The following is a 21,854-nucleotide window of genomic DNA, read 5'->3' as shown; positions in this document are numbered from 1 at the left end:
AAACCTAAAATTAGGACGCCCTCCCCAAACAGGCTAAAGCAATCAACTCAACAGACATCAACAACAGTATAAAAATAAAGGTTCACATCTTAAAAGTGTGTTAGACAAACAAATTAATTTGAAAGGGACACTATATCGTATAATTTCTCAAAAACTTCACAACAAATACACAGGCTGGAATAGACTTGTGTGATACAGAATATGTATGGAAATACATACTCAACTTGGAAACAGAAATCCGAGTTTTCTTCTTCTAGGCTGCTGCTGTTACTGTGGACTTCATGGTCTTCTTTTCCAGGTAGAGTCTCCCAGCTCTCATCACTTGAGGAACGATCTTTATCAGTAGAGAAATAGGATGGCAGACATGTAGACCACTCTCCATCACTGCAAACAGAGCTGCAAAAGTAGTTTTGCCATGGTCATATTTAGGTGACAACTTTGTAGACAGTTAATTTTACCTAGGGAGATCTATAGAAATCTTTTTTTGGGACAAGCTAAGCTATTTATAGCACCACATCAAAATAAAATGGTATAAATAATAAATAAAAAAAAAATATCACATTGTAGCCCTCGCTATTTCCCCATACATCAAACCATTAATAAAAATAATTAAAACCAAATATATTTTTTAAAGCCACAACCTCCTTAGTAAAATCAATCCAGTATATGTGGCTGTACCTACATGTAGATTGCTTACAACCCGATGTAGGTGACAGTACACAACATGCTGCAGGCTAGGCACAAATTGCACGCCACAGTTACACTAAAGAAACAATCTAAGGATAAAATACACATTTACACAAGTCTGACAACTTTTGAAAATGCTTTTGGGTTTAGCAGGGAGTCAGATTCTTTCTGCATTCCAGTAAGCTGTTCAGCTGGCGGCATACATTTTTTTTTTCTGAACTCTGTTGCCATTGGAGCAGGCAGTTCTTCGCTTCTACCCACCCTGCACCCCAGGATATAAGCTCCTCTTTTATTCAGGTACAATACATCCCTATTAGTGAGATTATTGTGCCCAATGCTCTAAGCCCCCCAAAACCCCTCTTCCCACATCATCTTTATTTTGGAGGCCTGTGCACAGATATATGCATACTTCCCAAAGTGAGCTAGCGCAGCAGTTTTTATCATATCACCTTTTATTTATATAGCGCCAACAATTTACGCAGCGCTTAATACAATACATATATTCAAAGGGTATGACAAGACGGGAATTGACAGACTAAGACAAACCGATACATTAGGTGGAGAGAGCCCGGCTCGCAAGCTTACAATCTTGAGGGAATGGGGTGACAAACATAAGGCACAGAGAAAGGGTGAGAGGCAGTTTGGTGGTTGTATCAGACAAGGAAGTTTTAGCAGCTAAGATGGTATGCTCATACCTGGGAACTTCTCAGCTCCGGCAACATGGTCCCGCCGACACCAGTGGGAAACACCCCCATTTAATGGAAAAAATGGGCGGGGAAACGTGGCGTGTCAAGACCCCACTCACGCTGCCCGGAGGATTCGGGTCTTGACCCAGAGGAGCAGTGCTCACCCGGCAATCTCCGGGTCAAACCCGGAGAGTTCCCAGGTATGGGTATGCTTCTCTGAAAAAGTGAGTTTTGAGATCTTTCTTGAATGTTGAGAGGGAGGGTGCATGCTGAAGGTTCGATGGAAGTAGATTCCAGAGATATGGGGCAGCCCGAGTGAAATCTTGTAGACGGAAAAAAGAAGGAGGTGATGAGTGAGGAGGAGAGCCTTAGCCCATTAGAAGAACATAGGGATCAAGTAGGAGAGTATTTGCTTATGAGGGCAGAAATGTATGGAGGAGCATTGTTATGGAGGGCGTTATAAGGTGAATAGGTATTTGCAATGCTTTAAACACATCAGAGGGGAAAAGGTCATCAAGGCAACAGGGACAACACACATTATAAAGGGATGCCCATTAGGAATATCACATATTTGTAGGGTAGGTTAATTTTCGAGGTACAATTAAGACACTTTGGGTGTTCTATACAAAGCCATCTGTCATAGCGGTCAGTGCCGAACAAAAGCAGTGTTGGGTTAGCACTGCTAAATTACAAAAGCAATCTAGTTTGAAGTTAAAGGGATACTCCAGCCATCACATGCATGTTAAATGTATAGGATAGCCAAGAGGTCCCTTCAATGTAGTCTTCGCTGCATGGGGTGATTCTGGAGATATTCTCCATATGCATTTGTGTCTTTCCCCATCCCTAAGAGAGATGTTCAGCCAAAGACATCTCCTGTAACAGGATATACTGCCAGTCTGCTCAGTGCAGGCTCAGCGAGGGTTATGGGAAGACCCCCTGTGTGCATGTGAAGAAAGTGCCCCTACCGATTTCAATAAGTGCACATCCCTGCCACCGATTGCCTGTTTCAAGCAGCCAATCAGTGGTGAGAAAACTCATTTGACGGAGAAGGCTTTGCGCTGCAGCTTCTTTATTTATGCAGTATTCTTCATTGAGGCGGCTGCCTGGGATACTAGACTGCCCTTTAATTAATTATTCTATTGTAAACAGTATATAAAAAAACATCATTAATACGCAACAGATTTGACTTTTACAGCAGAAACGTGAAATATCTATGAAACAACTAGCTATAAAAAGTTACAATTGCGTCTCTTTTGATCAAGTAAAAAACCTACATCTTTACGCACACTATACATACACATAGGCCTAAGGGGACTTTGAAATAGCACAACTACCCACACATCGTTTTTACCTGAAAAACGGCTCTGTCACCCTGCATGTTGGCAAATACATAGCAATGCCTTGTACTAAATTTTGACATTGAGTAATGCTGGCTAGAAAGTTATATTTAATTACGCGAAACAGTTTTAGTCTGATTGATATTCCTGTCTCCACACGCTTTCTTGAAAGTGTCAAAATTAACAGTCATTTATATACTTTGGATGATGTTAACTAAACCTGAATACATTTTTCTCCTCAGTAAAATAAGACAAGTCTTACTCTGCATACCAAATATATTCATAACAAGATACCACTTACAATTTAATTTAAAAACAAACAAAAAACTGCAGAACCCATAAATGTAATGTTATAGTTTAAAGAGACCAGAAATGCAGTGTGGTAAACCGATTACTAATACTGAAAGAGGGGGGAACCCATGACATATTGCATAAATTAAAGATCCTCTATCAATGGATAGTGAAGTTGACCAGAATGTTGAACTTTCCCTAATCCCAATTAACACTTTAATTTTATTTTCACCAAAGAGGAATTGTATGACTGAAAAACAAACAAACAATCTATAATGGTCAATGCTTCTGTTAACAGAATGGACGTAGAGTCCAGGAAAGAAGTTATTTTATTTTATTTTTTTTACTTGGGCAGGCATAAATCCATGTAATGTTTGCTGGAACACCAAGGGAAAATGAGCATTTGCAATAAATTGCCTTTGCTATGTGTTGAAAGGATAAATGGCCAAGACGATAGATCTAAACTTAAACCATTCCCAGATATTCTCGTTATGAACAGAAGTGATCCCACTGGGGCTCTGAAGAAGGGTAAATATAACAGTGACTAATAATCCTTTCAAGACCCTTTTTATAGAAGCGAAGCTCTCAATTTTAGGGTCTGAGGGCCCAGGCAGTACCCTGTGTCATAAGCATACCTTGGAACTCTCTGGGTTTGACACAGAGATCGCCGGGTGAGCGCTACTCCTCCGGGTTCTCTGGGTCAAGACCTGAATCCTTCGGGTCGCGGGAGTGGGGTCTTGACATGCCCTGCTCCTCACCCATTTTTCCTTGAAATGGGGGTGTTTCCCACCACCGTCAGCAGGACCGCCCACCGACGTCAATGTGCAGTCCTGGCCACGCCCCGCAAGGGAAGGCGGGTGGTCATAAGAGCTGGAGAGATAGGCAGAAGGAAGGAACCAGGGACAAACTTAGAGCATGTGGGTAACAGAGACTCTAGGGCCAGGTTGGATAAATGAGGATCGCATGTGTCCTACCTCTTCAGATATGTTGGGTCACATTATACATTAAAAGAAAATACATGAAAACATGCCAAACATGTCCTAAGTGTGATATATGGCATTTAAACCCCTCTGGGTCTCTGGCTGCAGTAGCCATCAGATCCATATATTGGCCAAACATAGGATTAAGCCCAGGTGCCAAAATACTGAAGGTACACCCCTACAGCCACTTATCAGACTCCACTGCTATGCATCTTCTTGTGATACACCACTTAAAACCTTGCAGACAGTTAAAAGCTTGTAGTAATCAAGTGCAGCAAATTGCCTTCTGACCACACACACACACTGCTTGAAAAGGTGGCATCTGTTGTGATGGACCACCAAAGCAGGGAAGATTCTTACAGTCTGAGATGGTTGTCCAGAAACAAGGCTGACCTGTCAGGCCCATGGTGACGAGGAGTCAAAGTCTTGTCTGGTGTGTGTGCACATCTAGATAAATATATAAAAACCCTCTGTTTTGAGTTTAGAAAAAGGCCCAGGAATAATGACTTCTGATGTGGAGCCAGAGAAGACTCAGGGAAATTCCATCTGAACATGTTGACAAAGAATATAAGCGGAAGGAGCAAAGCATCAAGGCATGGTATGAAGATAATACCCTTTATGAATGCCCTTGTCGCCCATGAGATCTCAAAAACAGGGAAGAGATGCTACTTGAGGTGTTACCGATGCAATACCGATCAACCTTCGATGGTCTGGTTGAATGGAAATACTCAAGTAGGCATCCACCACAAAGGCCCTGGTGAAAAAAGTTTCCATTTGAAACCTTTGAATGAACTGGTTTTCATTAAAAGTTTGTGCTGAGCCTCATAAGAAACATACTTTTCTCAGACTTTATCCAGTCCATGAAGCACTTGGAATCTTTTTGAAGATACATTAGGTTGCATGTACACGAGCTTGCTGGGCCTCCCATTCCTAGACCATGGGTATTAATATGAAGTTCACAACCCCCTGCTCTGCGGCTATAACAGCCTCAACTCTTCTGGGAAGGCTTTTCACAAAATTTTGGAGTGTGTCTGTCGTAATTTAGCCAACACAGCATTTGTAAGCTCAGGCACTATTGCTGGATGAGAATGCCTGGAGTTCAACTGGGTTAAGGTCAGGGTTCTGCACAGGCCATTCAAGCTCCTCTACCAAACTTTTCAAGGCATGTCTTTATGGACCTTGTTTTGTGCAAAGTGGTGTCACAAAGTTGGAAGCATATGGCTTATTTGTATACTGTAGTTCTTCACTGAAATTAAGGGGCCTAGCCAACACCCTGAAAAACAGCCTGTCATGCAAAGCATGTGTTGGGATAATGCAGGGGTTTGACACTGGAAAGAGTAACCTAGCCAGATGATTTTTACAGCCTACAGCTTGTACTCTTAACCCACACAGACTGACCCACACATTTAAATACCAGAGCTCTGCTATAAATTAAATAAATGCAATAATGGCGATGGCTTTGTATACTTGGTTTGTGACTTCTTGAAGACATTACTTTCTTCTCCCCTTCTCTCATCCCAAGCACTTTTCAACTTCACTTCCTCCCTTTCCCCCAGCTCCCCTAACCCCCAGAAATCTCTCCGCTCACACAAGTCCTATTCCCACCTCCTCTCACTTTCTATTCTACTTCTTCAAGCAGCTGGGGATCTCTCTCCAAACTCTGGGCCTCCTTTGATACTCTCTTCCTCATCCTCTCCCAGTCAACATTCCAGAAACCTCAATAATCTTGTCCACATACCCTGCCGCTCTTCCTACCCCCCCATTTACCTTTGCACTCTGGAATGCACGTTCTGTCTGTAACAAACTAACAGCCCTACATGACCACTTTGTCTCTAGTTCCTTACACCTTCTAGCTCTAACTGAAACCTGGCTAACGTCTTCTAACACTGCTTCTCCTGCTGCTCTCACCTATGGTGGCCTCTCCCCTTCTTGTACCTTTCAACCTATTCCCCCTGCCCCATCACTCTCTTTCTCCTCATTTGAAGTCCATGCTATCCGACTATTTCATCCCATCTCCATATACATTGCTGTTCTATATCGCACCCTGGCCCAGCTAACATCTTTCTTGATCACTTCTCCTCATGGCTTCCTCTCTTCTGATGTTCCTTCTGTTGTCCTTGGGGATTTCAACATCCCAGTTGACACCCCATTGAGTCCCATGGCTTCAAAATTTCTATCACCTCCTCTTTTGATCTCCAACAACATATTAACTCCCCTACTCATGATGATGGTAACACCCTGGACTTTATTTTTTCTAGCATGTGCTCTCTCACTAATTTTCTAATTCCCCTTTCCCCCCCTCTGACCACCACTTCCTTTCCTGCTCTCTAATCTTGCCTCATACACAATCCCTTGCACCCCAACCCCGGCTTACCCAGACTTCTCAATCAATTTACTCCCTCTCCTCTCTCCAATCTCAAACATGTCATTCCCTAACAACGCTACCTCTGTCTATAACTCCACTCTCACTTCTGCTCTTGAGCACGTAGCACCAGTTACTACTCGCTCCTCACAACGTTCACATTTCCAACCCTGGCACATGACTGTAACCCGACACCTACGACGATGTTCCCGCACTGCTGAACGTAGTTGGCGAAAGTCTAATTCCACGTCCAACTTTCTGCACTATAAATTAATGCTACGTTCCTACTACTCTGCTCTTAACCTTTCTAAAGAAACCTATTTCACCTCCCTGTTTCACAACCCTAAATGACTATTTAGTACTTTCAATTCCCTGCTTCGACTGATCCCTACTACCCCTTCCACTAACCTTAATGCATCTGACCTTGCCACATTCTTCAATAATAAAATCAGAGATGACATATCTGCACAGTCCCTCTGACTATGCACCCCCCTACCCACTGACCTCTTCTCCCCTCACTACATTAACTCATTTCTCTGCTGTCACTGAAGAGGAGGTACATGCTCTTCTTCTTTCCTTTTGTCCAACCACATGCCCCCTTGACCCCATCCCTTCCCATCTCACCTAGTCTCTTTCATCTACAATTGTCCCTACTCTAACTCATATCTTCAACCTCTCCCTCACTACTGGATCTGTCCCATCGTCTCCAACTACCGTCCCATCTCTCTACTTCCTTTCACCTCAAAGCTTCTTGAAAGAATTGTTTATATACAATTAACTAAGTTTCTAGACTCCAACTTCCTGCTTGACCCTCTTCAATCTGGTTTTCGCCCTCGACACTCTACTGAGACCGCCCTTACTAAAGTTACTAATGACTTACTCACTACTAAATCCAAGGGCCACTACTCCATGCTAATCATACTGCACCTTTCTACTGCTTTTGACACTGTGGACCACCCTCTTCTCCTTCAAATGCTTTATGATCTTGGCCTCCGTGATACTGCTCTCTCATGGCTCACTTCCTACCTCTCTAATCGTACCTTCAGTAACACTTCCCCTCCCTCTCTCAGTTGGGGTACCCCAAGGCTCAGTTTTACAAATGTAATATAGCTTCGTATAAAGGAATTCATTAAATCATAAAAATTCCAAAACACCTTTTCCAAAGTGAAATGTTTTCACCAAAGTTCATGTTCATATGTCTGGTTATAAATGTAGGAAAGACAGGGAGAAAAAAAAAGGCCAAATTCCCAACTGTGTCACATCACAGTGGTATGTTCTGACACCTCCCAGGCTGCACGCATGGATGATCTCCTTCAGGGGCAATATACATGATTAAATACATAAAATATTTCTTGTAATACTACTCCTGCTGCGTAAAGATAGGAATGCTTGGTCTTAATTGTGGCTTTTCAGGGGGCATAATCGAAATAGTCTTAGAATATTAGGCAGGGAAAGCACAAGCCAGACAGCTTAGGAAGAAGATAAAAAAAAAAAAAAAAAAGCTATAGAACAAAGAAAATGGCAGGGTACCGCTCACAATGGTTTAAATAGCCTGTAAATCCCCACACAAAAATCCCTTCAAGAGAGGCTTTTCTATCGGTCCCCAAAGTAAAGGGAAGTGCCCCAAAGAAAAGCAAGAAATGGGCCCCACTGAGAGACCAGAAAAGCAATAAAAGGTCAGTGTGTTCCCTGACACACAAAAAATAGTGCAATATGTATTCTAATTAAAAAATAAATTGCATTCACAAACATGTGCTGTAAAGAAAGCCCATCAGAGATAGTAGTAACATTTTCGGGATTACATCATATGCACAGAAGGAGGCGGACCACGTAAGAAGAGGAAGCATTTCGCAATATACACCGGCAGTACACGGAACACAAACATGGATTTTATTTTTTGCTATTGGTTTTTTGCTTTTGACAGAATGAGTTTTTTTTTATTTTTTTTTAAACAGAATTTTAAAACTCTCCTGAGGAAGCCAAACATGTTCTTTGGCGAAACGCGTTGAGACTATCCAGGTTATCCAGACTGTTACACTGAAGATCTCATCTATTCCCTTATGCATTTGAGCATAACATCACTTATGCCAACACTTGTTTATTTCTTGTATTTAATTTGAACTATTATAACGATTGGAGTCTTTGCGATCATTTTACTACTAATACATATCCATACATATTGCACTATTGTTTTGCATTATTTATTTCTTTTCCCGTGTATATGCACTCCAAGCCGTGCAAATTGATTTCCTAAACACCGAGAGGAGTGTTCTCTGGGCTGCTGCAGTTACTGGGAACGTAACAAATTATATCATCATTTTTATCTTTTGCTTTCCCACGTGGGATTGGTATATTCTTTCACGTTTGCAACTTAAACAGAATTCCATTACAGTGATATGTTAGACGTAATATGCACATACATGTTAGAGGTAGGGGCTAAGCACATAGAGGTATTTTTCTATGTAAATACCACTAAAGCTGTCTTTATTATGCTTGAAACACATATTAACCTTCACAACTATGTAACCCAACAAAGGAGTACATCATAGAAGATATAAAACCTTGATACAAAAGCATATCTTACTGTATTTTTCCAAATCGTGTCTAACAAGCACTTATCCAATTAAATACTATAAAGTTATTAAATGATGGGCAACTATGTTGCATCCGACCATATTAAAGTTGGAGAATATTAGTGCATACTGTATATACCAGCGTAGGTTTGTGGAGAAATAAGGAGTGTGAGGTAGACCCGAAAGACATCAAAGCCTTCCTTTTGAAGTTCTTGATTACATGGGTGAGACTCACATACAGCTTAGATGACTTAACCCCTGACTCAACTTGTGCCCCACCACTGGTCAACACATCTACTTCTAAAATACTGGATACCAAGGATTTCAAATGCAGCTTAGAGTTACAGCACAGTGCAAACATGTTTTGCAATGAAATGGTGAAAAGAGGAGAAAAACTATCCTAATACTCTTGCTGGTTTTTTTTTTTTGGTTTTTTTTTTTTAAATACTACACTAAAAATACCTGTGTCAAATCACTATGATTTTGCAAGGGAGCCAAACAGCTTCAGCACATCAATCTTATTTTCTTCCTTAGCACTAAGTAAAATTGTTAAAAAGCAATAACAATATCAACTTACTCTACATAACATATATGTTCTCCCTTCATTATAATGCTGGAAGTTTGTCATAATACCACACCAGGGAGAAGCAGACGAAGGAAGAAGACAGAAGAATATGCAAGAGAATAAGCGGAGCTGCAGAGAAGGAGACAGGGATGTGAAAGCAGTGGTGGAGACACATTAAGGGTGTTAGAGCACGAGTGTGAATGCGAGTTTGTGAATGCAAACAGAAATGATGGTGGGAGGTGTGCTGTACAACTGTTAATGTCTGGCTCAGTATATAGTGACAGGAGTCCTGCTGTACCACCACCTGTGTTTGGATCACAATTTAATGATAGGAGTTATACTGTACCACCCTCAGTGTCTGGCTTGCTATATAATGATAGGTGTCATGCTGTACCACCATCTATGTCTAGATCACTATACAATGATAGGAGTCATGCTGTACCACCATTTGTGTCTGGAACACAGTATAATATGAGTCATTCTATAGCACTAAAAAAAACCCAAAAAAAACAACCCAATGCCTAATTAATTTAAAACGATATTCAATCAAGATAACTTCCTACCTGTCTTCATCTTTATTATAGTTGGACAGCCTCTTGCCGTAAACTTCAAACTCATCCCAAAATGTGTCATCTGAGATAGGCTTATCTTGTAGATTGTTCGGTTCTCTATCTTTGCTACAGAGTCTTGATTCATTAAGCACTTCTTCAAAGTTTACTGGGTCAAATAACATGTCACTCTGACTCTTCTCATCCTTGCAGATCCTCTCTGCATTCAAGTCTCGAGTGCGTAGTCTAGCACCTGTATTGTCCTTTCCTTCAATATCAGCGAGCGAATTGATTTTATTGCATGAACTGGTAGAAGTTTGCTTCCTAATTTTTGGTCTAACAACAGGTTCACTGCCTTGGTCAGTTTTTGTGTAGTTTAGATTTAGTTCACAACTGACCACTGTGTTACTTTTCTCTGCCACTTCTATTCTATGTGTCTTCTGTTGTGATTCACGGACACCTAAATTGTCCACTGCTTTGGTTTCCCGCACTGACACAGGTCTCATACAAATGTTTGCTTGTGCCTGTTCTGGGTCTAAATCAACACTACTACACCTGTCTAGAGAGACAGTGCACACTTGTGATAAACGGTAATTTTCACTGAAACAATCCTTTGAAAGCATGTTGTCTAGGGTTTTCTGTTGTGTCTCAGTCTTCTTTGTTAATGAAATATTTTCAGAAAGGCAAACATTTTCCTCCCCATCGCTACTGTCTGGTTCATAGGAGTCAATATCCACAAAGGAAACACCATTTTGATAGGGGTGTTGATGCATGATGTGGGTTTCAATAGTTTTCATACAGTCATCCGTGTTACCTGATGTCTGACATTCCTTTGCAGATTCTGACACTGAGAAATAGGACACACAATTCCTCTCAGCTTCAGTAAACACAGAGATCCTATTATTAACATTATGTCTTGTGTTTTCTTCTTGAAGATCAACACATAAAGCTTTACCAAGGCTGTAGATAGGTGAATCATTAATTTCCTTGGAAACTAGAAATGAAAATATACTTAAAATTAAATGTTTGTTTCTTGCAGTACAAAGGTCTTAACAATAAGCATTATAAACAGGGCTGCCTTTCATGCAAAAGTTACAAGTTAAAGAAAGCAGTGGACTTAAATGAGAAATCCTATGGGGGAAAAAGTTATCCAGCATAAAAAATACAGAGCTCTATACAGTAAAGTAGCTGAGCATGGACAATAACATACAAGTGGCTAATATGCACTGACTTGAAAACGTTATACCATGCAAATAGTACAGTTGAAAAAGAAAAAAAAAAAGAAGAAAACAGTACTATATTTTACACATAATTTTAATATGATACTAGTAATAAAAATGGTGGGGGCCCCAATCATTATGATGAATGAGATTAACAAATATTTTAGTGCATGAATACTGGAAGGATTAATAGCCTTCTTTTTATTGGTCTCCTAATACCACTTTCCCCTTGAAAGTTTTCAACGGTTTACAGTAAGCAGCAACATTAAACTAGGTTTCATTTAACAGCATCATCTCCAGCATCACTGAGCTACTGTATTGAAAACACTCTCAATGAAATAAAACACCACTATTTAATTCTGCCTCTCAAAACACCATTACCTGCAAGTATTACAATGCAAGCAAAAGGTTTTTTTTTTTAACCTTTAGCTGCACTCTTTGGTTCCAGCATGATGTACCAAAAGCACAGTTTTTTTTTTCTTTTTTATAAGGACCAATCAGTTGGAAGCTAAGTAAATATATCTAAACTCATACACCATGATTCATCGAGCCATGCACAGACATAAAACATAAAAATACATAAACATATAACATCCTACTCTGCTGTTAAATAATTCCAAAATGACTCAAGTCATTCCAAACTGTTTTTGCACACAGGACATGGCACACATATTCTCAGCGCATGGGTAACATATACAAAAGTACAGTATGCTAGACAATACGCAACACATTGTACTGAGAAAACATACACAGGCATCTATCTTGCAAATAAGTAACATATTAAAAAATTAATTATGAGAGACCTGGAAAAAACATTCATTATACTCTCAATGAGTTAAAACTCAAGTTTTTATCTCAACCCATAACTTTATCTTCATGTCTCCTAACAGCGTAGGCTGTCAGGAAACATATGCTCAGGTCGCTCTTTTAATCAGAACATCTGGATCTATCAGGCAACCAGAGACTGCTTTATCAAAAGACACGTTTCTTTCTATGAGGAGATGCTGAACGCCTGAGCTGTGCAGGGACCTCGGGATAGAAGTTGAAATCCACTAATATAATATTGTATAGTCATAACTACATCTTATTGCAGTAAATAGACATAAGTTCTCAAAAATATTGTGCTTACAACAATGCACCAAAGAAATGTATTCACTCTAACTGGACCATTTCTTCTTCTTGCTTGCACCAAAGCAGAATCTTATTTCCATACACTAAGAACTTAAGTTTTCAGTGAGACAATTAACATCAGCAAGACCTATCCATTACACCAAGAAATATTGAAAATCATCTCAGTAAACAACTCCTAGTTTTATATCTTTTACTTCCTATCCCAATAAAAATATTGTAATGCTTAAAATCATATAAAAAAATAAAAGCGTTAACAACTATTATCATGAAATGTATATTTCTTGCAGTACTGTAGCCAGTATGTAAACTCATATACTAAATATTATGCATTTGCCACGTTCCACAGGGCCACCTAAGATTTTTTTTTGATCCCCAGTTACAGATAATAACATAGCACACACTTAAATTGTTTTCTTTCTGAACATCTCCTAGCTCCAATCCTTCGCAATCACTGATTTGCTGACTTGACGATCTGTTTGGACTCTCCAAAGAAGGTCGAAAGCTGACATAGGCATGTCTTCTACCATACCTCCTCCCTGTGATAGTTTGATAACCTCCTGCTGGTTTAGGGCAGGCCGCTTTGCAGGCCTCCTGACCCATTCCTGCAACACAAGCAAATGAATAATTAAGAAAGGCAGTTATATGCACATCAAGCAAAATGCAGGATGACAAGCATTATAAAACAAGGTTATTTGAGGACACAGACATTTGAAATGTGCTCATAACTTGATTTTATATTTTAAATATACAGTGAAAAACAACCATAAGATAACTAGGCTAGAAATATTAAATAGAATTTTAACTTACAAAAAGAACAAAGTTAACCTCTTCAGGACCAAATTTACTAGTAAGGCCACAAACAGGTGTCATAATGATTCTTAGGATATTATAGCACATTTTGTGTTTTTTTAATCATATGGGAACCTTCTCCTGGCCTGGACTCTCCCATATCAGCAGGAACCAACATTGTTGGCTCTAAGTGCATTTTGGTGTATTGGTGCTCTGGGCGAGCAGCCATTTGCCTACACTGTTTGAATGCCTTAACATATGTTCAAGCATTCCCTTTCCAGTGCTGGCACCACTGGAAGCAATTAGAAGGGTAGTAGACAAGCTGCAGATATCGCCGAGGACCCCTGTCCTGCTGGCCAATCACACATAATGCGATCAGAAACATAGGACTTCAAAGCCCTGTTTCCAAATAACCATGTGACAAAGTGTATCAAAAGACTGTATGGTTATAGCAAACATGTGTCATATGTGTCAAGGTAACAGATTTATCTGCAAAAGTGTAGGAGGAAGAGCAATCACTGTGAATATAAAAGAATCATTAGTCGGAAAGTTCCATATTAACCCCTTCAATCCCCTATAGACGTACCGGGACGTCCAAAAAACGCCCACTAAGAAACCCCTATGGACGTCCCGGTACGTCCAGCCCTTCGTGCAGCGTCAGGGACACATCCCTGCCGCTGCACGGGAGACCAGGCTGTCTGACAGCCTGGACTCCCCCTGGCAGCAGAAGCCGGACGCCCGATATCCTGTAACAGCTTCCGGCATGAAAGCCGGTAAGCTGTTACAGTTGAAAGTGCCTGATCGCGCAGTTGCAAACACGCGATCGGGCATTCTCTTCCGGGTTGCGTCACTGCATACACCTAATAGTATGCTCCCTGGTGCTGGGAAAGTCTGGAAAATCTATATAAATTAGGTATTTCTGAAATCAGGACACCTGAATTAATAAACTTGGAGGGGATTTTCCATCACTTTAACTAATTTTGTGAGGATTCAGAGGGAAAATGTAAAAAAAATTAGTTTATTTTTCTAATCTTCGCTAGTTTTTACTAAATTTCTCATTCTAAATTTTCAGCTAATCATCCAACTATGGTATCAAACGAAAGCTCTATCTCTCCTTGAAAAAACAATATATAGTTTACATGGGTACACTATTCACAGGAAAAGAGAATCATCGCTAAACCGACATACCACAAAAATGGCAAAATTGCTCTGGTCTTTGAGGTACCAAAAACCCCTGGGATTGAAGGGGTTAAGTCCCAGGACTACTGTTTATAAGTGTAGCCCAGTATGTTTACTACGCATAAAAGCATAAGGTAGCCCTCATGCTAAAGTAGCAGCGTATAAGATGTGGCTGCATTTTACAGATGCAAACAAGCAGATAATACTGCAACATTGTATAAATTATTTTGGGTGTTTAACAATGTAAGAGTTGGCAGGGCACACCGTCGGGTTTCTCCAGCGAGATGTGTTGAGCTGGCCCTGCATAATGCATAATTCAATGGGGGTCAAGGGCCATCAAAACACCTCCTGCAGCAGAAGCTCACCTGTGTTGGACCTTCAGCGTGTACACAACTATGTGAAAGCACAACCCTTCTGCCAGTGCTCCATTTAGCGAATAATTTAAACCCCCGGCACCAAAACGCAGACTGCTCACACAGGCAAACCACATAAAGTGGGGCATTTCATAACACATGAGTTGGCTTTTGGGGCAAAAAATACCAAATACAGTAATTGGCACATTCAAAGCAGCAGCTATTCCACAACACAAGACTGCTGAACCCATTTACACATATGATATGTACAGCATATAGCCACAGGTGTAACTCCTACTATGCAGCATCAGCCCCTGTGTGGTGTAATACTGGGCATTGATTCTGACACGTGTGCTGTTTGTATAGTTTCATTGGCAGGTGCTGGCTCTGTGTTGTGCCCTATTCTATAACGTAGGGCCCCTGTGTGTGCATGTGTGTTTATGTTGTCACTAGGTGTGTATGTTTGTGAACCCAGTGATGCTGCACCACTAACCCCGCCCCCTCTCTGCCCAGGCCTCGACTGCCATTATTACCTATTACTGAGCCATTCCCTGTATTCGCATCACGTTACGAGGTACCCCTGACTTCCCGGCCCCTTAGCCCTCACATCGCCTCTGCTCTCTGGTACCTGCCAAACGGTATCCCCGCGCACACAACAGCTCCCAGCAACACCGATTACAGGAGAAACGTCACGGCTCACACCACAGAGCAACGCACGACACCGCTATAGCCAATCATCTTAGGCAGTTGGATCGCGCAGAGCCAATCAGCTTGGGAAGTCGGGTGGGACAAGGAACTGAGTTAGCCAATCGAAAGAAGATGCTTCACGCTCTTACAGGTAAGGTGCATCTACATAACTGCATCCCGCTGCGTTCAGTGACGTGAAGGTGTTACGTGACTATGTAGCCGGGGGTGGGATGTGCTAGAGAGGGATTCTTGTTACAATGATGAATTCTGATGCAGCGTTAGATTCAGGACCTCCATACCTTTAGAATAAGGCAGGAAAATCAGAGAAACACATATAAAAGAACATCTTTCTTGAAACTCTGAAAATTGCTTAAAATAATCCCAATATCATTGCAGAACATCAAGGGTTGTTAAAAGATACACTGCGCATATATTCTACTTTCAGTACATAGAAATCTGCAAACTATGTTCAAAGTATACCCACTAAGTACAGGAGAGCTGGCACCTTCCGGCTCAGGGGTCTAATAAAGCAGTGTGGCCCCCCAGGCCCCCATATTAGCTTAGAAACATAGAAAGTGACGGCAGATAAGAACCAGTAGGCCCATCCGGTCTGCCCAACCTCCAAGTGCTTTCTTTTAGTACTTGCCCTTATCCTATATCTAGCTTGGCCTTATGCTTATCCCATGCTTGCTTAAATGACCTTACTGTATTAACATCTACCACTTCTGCTGGAAGGCTATTCCATGCATCCACTACCCTTTCCGTAAAGTAATATTTTCTGATGTTACCATTAAACCTTTGCCCCTCTAGTTTATGGTTGTGTCCTCTTGTTGTGGTATTTCTCCTTTTAAATAAACTATCTTCCTTTACCTTGTTGATTCCCTTTAAGTATTTAAATGTTTCTATCATATCCCCCCTGTCACGTCTTTTTTCCAGGCTATATAGGTCAAGATCCTTTAACCTGTCTTGGTAAGGTTTATCTTGTAATCCATAAACCATTTTAGTAGCCCTTCTCTGCACTTTCTCCAACATTTCTATATCCTTCTGGAGATACGGTCTCCAGTACGGTACACAATACTCCAAGTGAGGTCTCACCAGTGATCTGTACAGTGACCTTAAACAAATAATAACAAACAATGATGAGCCTAGGTTTACTGCCGCCTCGGTGTGGGTTTATTTAGTGTCCCCTCCCCCAACAAGCACACACATATCTACGCAAACTCACTCTAACATACATTAACACACAAACTCACTTCAACATCAAATACATACACCATACGCTGACACTAACACTATATGTTAACATACCCACTAACACCTCATGTTAACACTCTCTAACACACACTCACTCTAATTCCATATGCTAACTCATGCCTATCACTCTCTGTGCAAACTGCCTCACTACTAATGCAGGGTCACACGTGACCCAGCTGAGCACCTCCTGAACACCTCCATTGCAAGGGTACCTAGGTGTGGTGTGCCTGCTTAAGTAGGCCCTAAACAGAAGAATTCACACATTAGTACCAGTGTAAGGGTCACTGGAGTTGAGTTCTTCTCCTTGAAACACCTAGCAAAAGTATAGACAAGCACAAACAATGACAATCTTTTATTTCTTTATTGAACACACCCATTAACCATTCAACAAGCCCTTCTGGTAGCTGCAAATCAGACCTGCACAACTTTCAGGATGAATTTTAGACGGTATTCGTGTGCGACGGTCGCGATGTACTCTAAACTTTATAACCAGTGTCAGCGTGTGCTACACCCGTGGCACGTGCAGAGGAGAACGAGTGCCGCTGGCGTGCCACAGCAGCTTGCATGGGTTCATGCAACCGCCGTGGACGGGACTCGCCAGCATGCACATCACTCTGAAGGCGTGCCCTGCGCACATCATCACGCGGAGGAGACGTGCGCGGAGGAGGCACCACGCGAGCCCCGCCAGCGGTAGACCGGCGTGGGACCGTGGCAGCAAAGGTAGGTGTAACATGTCCAGCTTTATGCAAATCAACAATTCTTGATTGTAGGTCTTCTGAGAGTCCTTTTTTGTGAGGCATGGTTCACATCAGCAGATGCTTCTTAAGAATAGCAAGCTGTTTTTTTTAATGTCAAAGATCTAAAACATACCTCTGATCCTGTTTCATTGAGCCATATATCTGCCAAAGCATTTTGGCCCACTTTGTTACTAGGTTTTTCCTTACTTATTCACCTGTGATATAAACTTCTAGAAATACCCCTTATAAATATATTGACATCTACAGAATATCCAGTTTACATTTCTGCCCTCTTTTACTGAAGTCTGTAATCATAAATGGCAAGGTCTATAACCTACATCCGGAATGTTTCAGGATTTGTTTTCAATTTATATTTTTTTAAGTTATACCCATAGTAAGAAAAAACTATGATGGTAATGTATTTCTGAATTTCTGAAAAAACTAATTTTCCACGTCAGTAATTTTCTATCATGTGTTTTTTTAAAATGTGATTTCATATATATAACCCACGGTAAACAGTTGAATAGACACTGATACCCTTTAGGAAATACTTTACTTTTTTACAGCATTAATGTTTTGCCACTTGATAATGTATTGCAATTTGATGGGTTGGTTGCAAGATCCTGTTGAAATGTACAGTCTTCAATCCCGTTCTGTCAGCAAAACAAGAAGCGTTTCACTTTTGCTTCATTGACCCGACAGCCTGCTCCCTAGTGCCCTAGTGCTGTGTTTAGACCAGGGGTGTAACAGAAAATTACAGGGCCCCCTGCAAGCTGTGTTAAGGGGCTCCTCTCCATGTATGTGTCCTATTTTGGATCTAAGTCGCTGTGTCTTAGAACATATTGCTAATGTGCCTTTACTCTATGACCAAATTAATGTAACTTAATGAACAAAAATGAGGATTGGAAATTAAAATTGTGCAAGAGATCGAACTCCCACCTCTATCTCCTAAAATGCACCTACTAGTTTAACACGAATATTTCATAATCCCAGGATAGCATAGGTGTTTCCACATCCTAAAGATAGAACTCCTAATGACATTAAAGAAAAAACCATCCTATGTTAATTTACCACACTGTAACGTGACAGAACCATCTTTCTTATTCTGCTATTAATGCATCTATCTATATAACCGAGCACTCTGCTTGCTTTATTGCACTACCTACTTACCTCAGAAATAATTACGCTCAAGTCCCTCTTCTGACAGAACAGTGCCCCAATTCTATTTTCTGTCTTGTGATTTTTAAGTCCCAGCTGCATTATTTTATACTTAATGTAAAACTGCCGCATGTTTGACAATTTTTCTCACTTAATTTGCCTTGAGCTTTGTATTATTTGCCAACAAATTACCATTAAGATCCTTTGGAATGTCACTAATAAAAATATTGAAGATTCAAATATATATATATATATATATATATACGGTATATATATATATATATATATATATATATATATATATATATATGTACCTATACTGATCCCTGAGGCATCCCACTAGTAACAAAACCTTCCTCTGAATATACACCATCAATTGAACCAGTTTGTGCCATTAGTGGTGTCACCTATCCACTTTGTTCCCTTAGCAAATACGTACTCATCCCACACGTGTTCGGTTTTGTTTGAAACATAATCCATAACTGACACAGGACATACTGTAGGTGACAGAGAACGTAATAGCACATCCTATGGTTTTTGCCCAAGGTGGGGACGTTTCTCCTCCAATACAGTTATTAAAAATAGTTGAAATATAAATACAATAATGTCACATGTAGCATCATAATTTGTACCATCCAATTCCAAGAGAGATCCCTCGGGGATCGCCAGTAAAAAAAAAAAAAAAAAAGGTTCAAAAGTAAAAAAAAAATAACAACAATAATAAATGGAAGAAAATTAAAAATAAATACATTTGTAATGTAAAGCAGAGAAGATACATCATGAAATAAATAATATAAAGACTGGCATTATGGCATTAAAGCACCTGAGAGAAAAATCAAGATTTTTGAGTCACTGATTTCATTACTAGCTGTAATATTTATGCATACGGAGACATATAATCTTTATTCAAGTATGCTTTTTAGAAAAGGCTGGAAAATTCATTATGACCTCGGTTCACACCAATGTTGCCTTATAAAATCATTATACTGCACTAAAAACAACATAGGAGGATGCAGTATGGTCCTCCGGACAAGCACATACACTCATATATTAATCTTTTATAAAAAGAGACTAATATTGATCCACAATCCATAAAAAAAGAATTAATGTGTTGTTAAACATTATACCCATGGAGCAAACTAAGCTTGACTGATACTTGAAGCCTCATTAGCTCTATAAAGCAACAATGCATATTAACCCCTTCAGTGCCGGGATTTTGATACTAACGTGTCGCTAAAGGACCGGAGCCGTTTTTGTGTTTTTGCCATGTCTTTCTTCAACTGTAATTTCTCTCTTATCAATTGGTGCACCAATCATAATATATTGTTTTTTTCAGCACAAGTAGGGCTTTCATTTGAAATCATATTAAAAAGCTGGGTAGTACATTGTTTTGTTTGAAATAAACTGGAAAAAGTGGGGAAAAAATGAAAAAAACGAATTTTTTTTACAGTTTTTTATACATACAAATTGTACACACATTGAACCAATGGGAAAAAATTATCCCAAATATATTCATTAAGTTGTCCTGATTTGGAAACCACCCAACATGGCCGGGATTTTTATCTATTTTGACCAGTATAGGGCAAATATTGCAAGGCATGCATCACGTTTTTGAAATGTAATTTTTTTCAAATTTGGCATGGTAGTCTAATAACTGCAATAGTTGTCACAGATACTGATTATCCCCCCAAAATTATATGTTTATGAAAAGTAGATAAGTCAAGGTGTACAACTAGGGTCATTTTGACACTTTTCAAACAGGGATTTTATTTCCAATTGCTGCCAAATTTTGAGGTATTTTTATATTTTTTTGTTTTTTTTGCATATGTTGCAATGTTGCTTTAGATTTTATATTATATTTTGTATAGAATATGTGCAACTGCAGAAAAAACCACCAAATTGTGTTCACCAACTTCCCCCGGTTCCAACAAGGCCTCACATGCATGGTTCATGCATTTTTTGAGGAAGCTATGAGGGCAAAACTGGAACATGCGCATTTTCGTTTTCACATTTGGAATTTTCAGAAATTGGTTTCCTGGGCCCATATCCCATTTGGGACATTTTGGAAGCCCCCCGCTGTAAATTACCCCATAAAAGTATATATTTATGAACAGTAGACAAGTCAAGGTGTTCAACTAGGGTAGTTTTGACAGTTTTCAGCTAGCCATTTCTTCACTGATGTCTGCCAAACTTCACAGGGAAATAATTTTACTGCTTTTTTAACGCATACATTTCAATGTTGCACTGAATTTCTTGCACACCATAAGTGCAACAGAGGAAGAAAACACCACATTTTGTTCACCAATATCCCCTGATTCCAACAAGACCTCACATGCATGGTTCATGCATTTTTTAAGGAAGCTATGAGGGCAAAACTGGAACATGTGCATTTACATTTTTTTTAATATTTTTTTTCATCAGATTACTTGTAAGTGACAGGTTTAGGCCGCTGACATCAATCAGGGAGACCGATCAATAATCAGTGACTTAAAATGTCACCGACAAGTGATCAGGTAATAATTATGATTATTTCATTTATTAATAATTTGTGTTTTTTCATAGATGACCCCTCTCTCTTTGTAGAGCAGGGTCATCCGTGGGCTGCCATAACGATCCGATCACTCCTATTGGCCAGGAGCGATCTGATCAGCCCAGCCCAGCATTTGACCTGGAAGCACCCTGGACTTTCAGGTCAGTGCTGTTATTTTTTTTATTATTATTATTATTATTTTATAAAAATTTTTACATTTATTTTAAAAAATTTTTTTTTTCATTATTATTATTATTTTTTAATTTTTTTTTAACTCTTTCAATGCTGATGCTCCATTGAAGCACAGCATTGACTGATATTTAGTCCCCACAAGCTTGTGGGGACTAATATTAACCCCTGCAATTCCCTGTCCCTGAAGCTGCCTCTGGCAGCTGGGACACAATCTCCAATAGACTGGAGATTGTAGGGGAGGAGTCTCTCTGATCAGTCCTACAGGACTGATCAGAGGACTTCTGGGGGGTCGTTTTTGCTGTTGCTGGTCTGCCTGGGCTTCCAGGCAGACCACCAGCAGCAGAGCCCCCTACAAAATGGGAATTTTGATCGCGGCATTGAAGGGGTTAACGCTGCACTGACGCTCTCATGGAGCGGTCAGGCAGCAGGGGGGTGTTGGATTAGGTCCCCCCCTTCCCTGAGATTTTTCTGCAATCGCTGTTTCTGCCTACAAAATCACTCCGTGGGAGTGATCGTAGGCTTGGGGGCGGGCTTAGACAGGCTGTGCTGTCTGCCCAGGAGTCCTGGGTACGTCCCGGTCTACCAGCGACTGTTA

The 21,854-nt window shown here is 40.3% G+C and overlaps 1 protein-coding gene across 1 annotated transcript in view; it reads right to left on the bottom strand.

The window, feature by feature from the left end:
* Positions 1–18,669, bottom strand: part of LOC149302988 (E3 ubiquitin-protein ligase Praja-2-like) — a 28,912-nt gene extending 10,243 nt beyond the window's left edge. The window contains exons 1-5 of the mRNA XM_089481734.1: positions 18,550–18,669; positions 16,913–16,955; positions 12,782–12,982; positions 10,045–11,023; positions 220–396 (exon numbers count right to left, since the gene is read on the bottom strand). Of these exons, the coding sequence (XP_089337860.1) occupies positions 220–396; positions 10,045–11,023; positions 12,782–12,982; positions 16,913–16,955; positions 18,550–18,669 (1,520 nt within the window). The remainder of the gene's footprint in view (positions 1–219; positions 397–10,044; positions 11,024–12,781; positions 12,983–16,912; positions 16,956–18,549) is intronic.
* Between the last annotated feature and the right edge of the window lie 3,185 nt (positions 18,670–21,854).

This window comes from Sceloporus occidentalis, unplaced genomic scaffold, assembly GCF_023333645.1.
Source record: "Sceloporus occidentalis isolate IW3139 unplaced genomic scaffold, rSceOcc1.0.p SCAF_16, whole genome shotgun sequence".
NCBI classification, from domain to species: domain Eukaryota; kingdom Metazoa; phylum Chordata; class Lepidosauria; order Squamata; family Phrynosomatidae; genus Sceloporus; species Sceloporus occidentalis.
The sequence above is the reverse complement of the archived record's forward strand: the minus strand, read 5'-3'. Positions and strand labels throughout refer to the sequence as shown.